The following is a 2,180-nucleotide window of genomic DNA, read 5'->3' as shown; positions in this document are numbered from 1 at the left end:
CACAACTTCATGGAAAGTCTCAAGTAAAAACACGCAACTGGAGTCGGGGATTATGGGAGCCAAAAGCAGTGGCATCAAATCCTCCATAAAGGTGTTAAAGGAAGTGTGAACTTAATTGCTATCCAAATAATTAGTATGTTTTGCGTGCGTTTTACACTGACGTGAAATGTTGAAACTCCTCTGTAAAAACCTGCAAGGGATGTGAGGGAGAGTCAGAGGAGGAGGAGGAGGTGACAGTGCCATTTGCCTGGAGGGCGCCCATAAACCTGGAGAGGGAGAGAGAGTGCACCATTCCTCAAAGGTGACTGTACCATGTGACTTGAAGAGCTTTAAAAAGCAGGCCAACCTGTCTTGTCGAGGCACAAGTAATCAAGAGGCGACGGAGGAGGAGAATACCTGGGCTGTCGGCGCAGCAGCAAATACCGACAGCCCCACAAAACAAACCGGGGAACACCCGGGGAGCGTGTCGAATAGTCTGCAAACGCAGCCTCTTCGCTACAACAATACAAGCAGGAAGACTTTACCCGCACTCATCCAGTGTCCGGGTTTTTGACACAATGAGCTGCAGCAGTGTTGCAGGATCGGAGTTCTCTGAGGAAGAGCTGGAGCTTGGCGTGCTGGGCCAAGAGGAGGACGAGGGAAGTCCCAAGGCGTCTTTCCAAGACAGCGAGAGCTCAACGTGCAGCCCAAGCGACCCCGAAGAAGGCCAGACCAAGAAGCGCAATCGTCCCGTCCGCTCGAAGGCGCGAAGAATGGCCGCCAACGTCCGCGAGCGGAAGCGCATCATGGACTACAACCAGGCCTTCAATGCCCTGCGCGTCACTCTGAATCATGACCTCAGCGGCAAACGGCTCTCCAAGATCGCCACGCTACAGAGGGCCATCAACCGCATCTCCGCTCTCTCGGTATTCCTGAGCTCCAACCCCACGAGCAAGCCCTGCACCCACCGGGAGTGCAACAGGTTGTCAGCAGGGCCAGCTGCGATGGGAGCATCTCGACTAGAGCAGACCAGGGCAACGGTGCCTCGCCTGGAGCACCAGAGCTATGGCCCCTGGCACACATCCATCTCTCACCAGGTGCAGCCACAACAAGGGCCTCACGTGCACCGGCTGCCCACGGAGCCGCATGTCTACATGGATAACGCCGCGTCATCGTGTCCCCCGTCTCCGCACTACCCTTGTTATCCCACAGAGGGACAGCTTTATGCCTCATATGGACACTGCGGCAGCCCCCACGACCATCCACCCAGCCCTCTGCGGTACCCCCAGGTGGGTGAGGGGTTGGGGTACCAGCCGGGCGTGTGGGCCTCCTGCACTCAGAAATACATGGACGCTTTTGTGGAGCCTCCTCCAGCTCTGGGACTTCCCTGGCAGGTGAGCTACCCGGAGCACAGCCTCTCTCTGGGCTCTGACATACTGTGACGGGGGGCGACCACCACTGTGAGCCCTGATCTGCTGATCAGTGGACTGCTGGATGACCTCAGGGAGAGAAAGCTTTTTGTGTTCCTACTGTTGCAATCAACTCAGTATTACAGTCTCTTATTTTAGAGCAGAGCCATTATGATGTAATTAACAGATATAAATAAAAGTGCAATGGCAATCCAGACTGCAGAATGTTGTATATATTTCAAAGTGTATTTTGACCTGGCATTTCAAAAATGTTAACTATAAAGAATGTGTCACTGTCTGCTGTAGATAATTCACCTACTTGTGTTCTGATTGTCTCATTGTCATTGTTTGGTCTTCAGCAGAAGCTGAAATAGTGAAATGATGTGACATTACTTAGTGCATGATATTAAAAGGAAACATAAAAGTAAGACCACAAAAAGCCATTAGTGGACTGATCAACACACATCGGATGGCTTCATATGTGCTACGCTGTTATGTAACTTGTTCTTACAATGTGTTGTCTATCAAGCAGTGCATCTTAAGAAAATGTGACTAAGAATCTAAAGTTCATCATTTGCTAATGTATTTAATATACTCTGTATTGCATAAGAGATAATGTAAAGTTGTAAAGAGTTTGTACATAATTTTCCAAATTAAATATTCATCTGATATGACACCCGTCACGCTTCCTTTCATAACAACAAGGTTTGGTTGTAATAAATTGGTTCAGACTGAGGACTTCGACATGGCACTAGCACAACATTTAGCTTTAGTGTGCACGCTTGTCTGTGT

General features: G+C 49.8%; 1 protein-coding gene across 1 annotated transcript; it reads left to right on the top strand.

The window, feature by feature from the left end:
* The first annotated feature begins 557 nt into the window (after positions 1 to 557).
* On the top strand, positions 558 to 1,421 carry bhlha9 (basic helix-loop-helix family, member a9). The gene has a single exon (XM_068721453.1). It carries the CDS (start codon positions 558 to 560, stop codon positions 1,419 to 1,421), a length of 864 nt encoding a protein of 287 aa, XP_068577554.1.
* Positions 1,422 to 2,180: the final 759 nt, after the last annotated feature.

This window comes from Cebidichthys violaceus, unplaced genomic scaffold (assembly GCF_023349555.1).
Source record: "Cebidichthys violaceus isolate CVI_PGR_0920_01 unplaced genomic scaffold, fCebVio1.0.p SCAF_27, whole genome shotgun sequence".
NCBI lineage: Eukaryota > Metazoa > Chordata > Actinopteri > Perciformes > Stichaeidae > Cebidichthys > Cebidichthys violaceus.
The sequence above is the reverse complement of the archived record's forward strand: the minus strand, read 5'-3'. Positions and strand labels throughout refer to the sequence as shown.

Bases quoted from the DNA above. Each gene is read 5' to 3' on its own strand.
- bhlha9 (XM_068721453.1), top strand. From the start codon at position 558: ATGAGCTGCAGCAGTGTTGCAGGATCGGAGTTCTCTGAGGAAGAGCTG.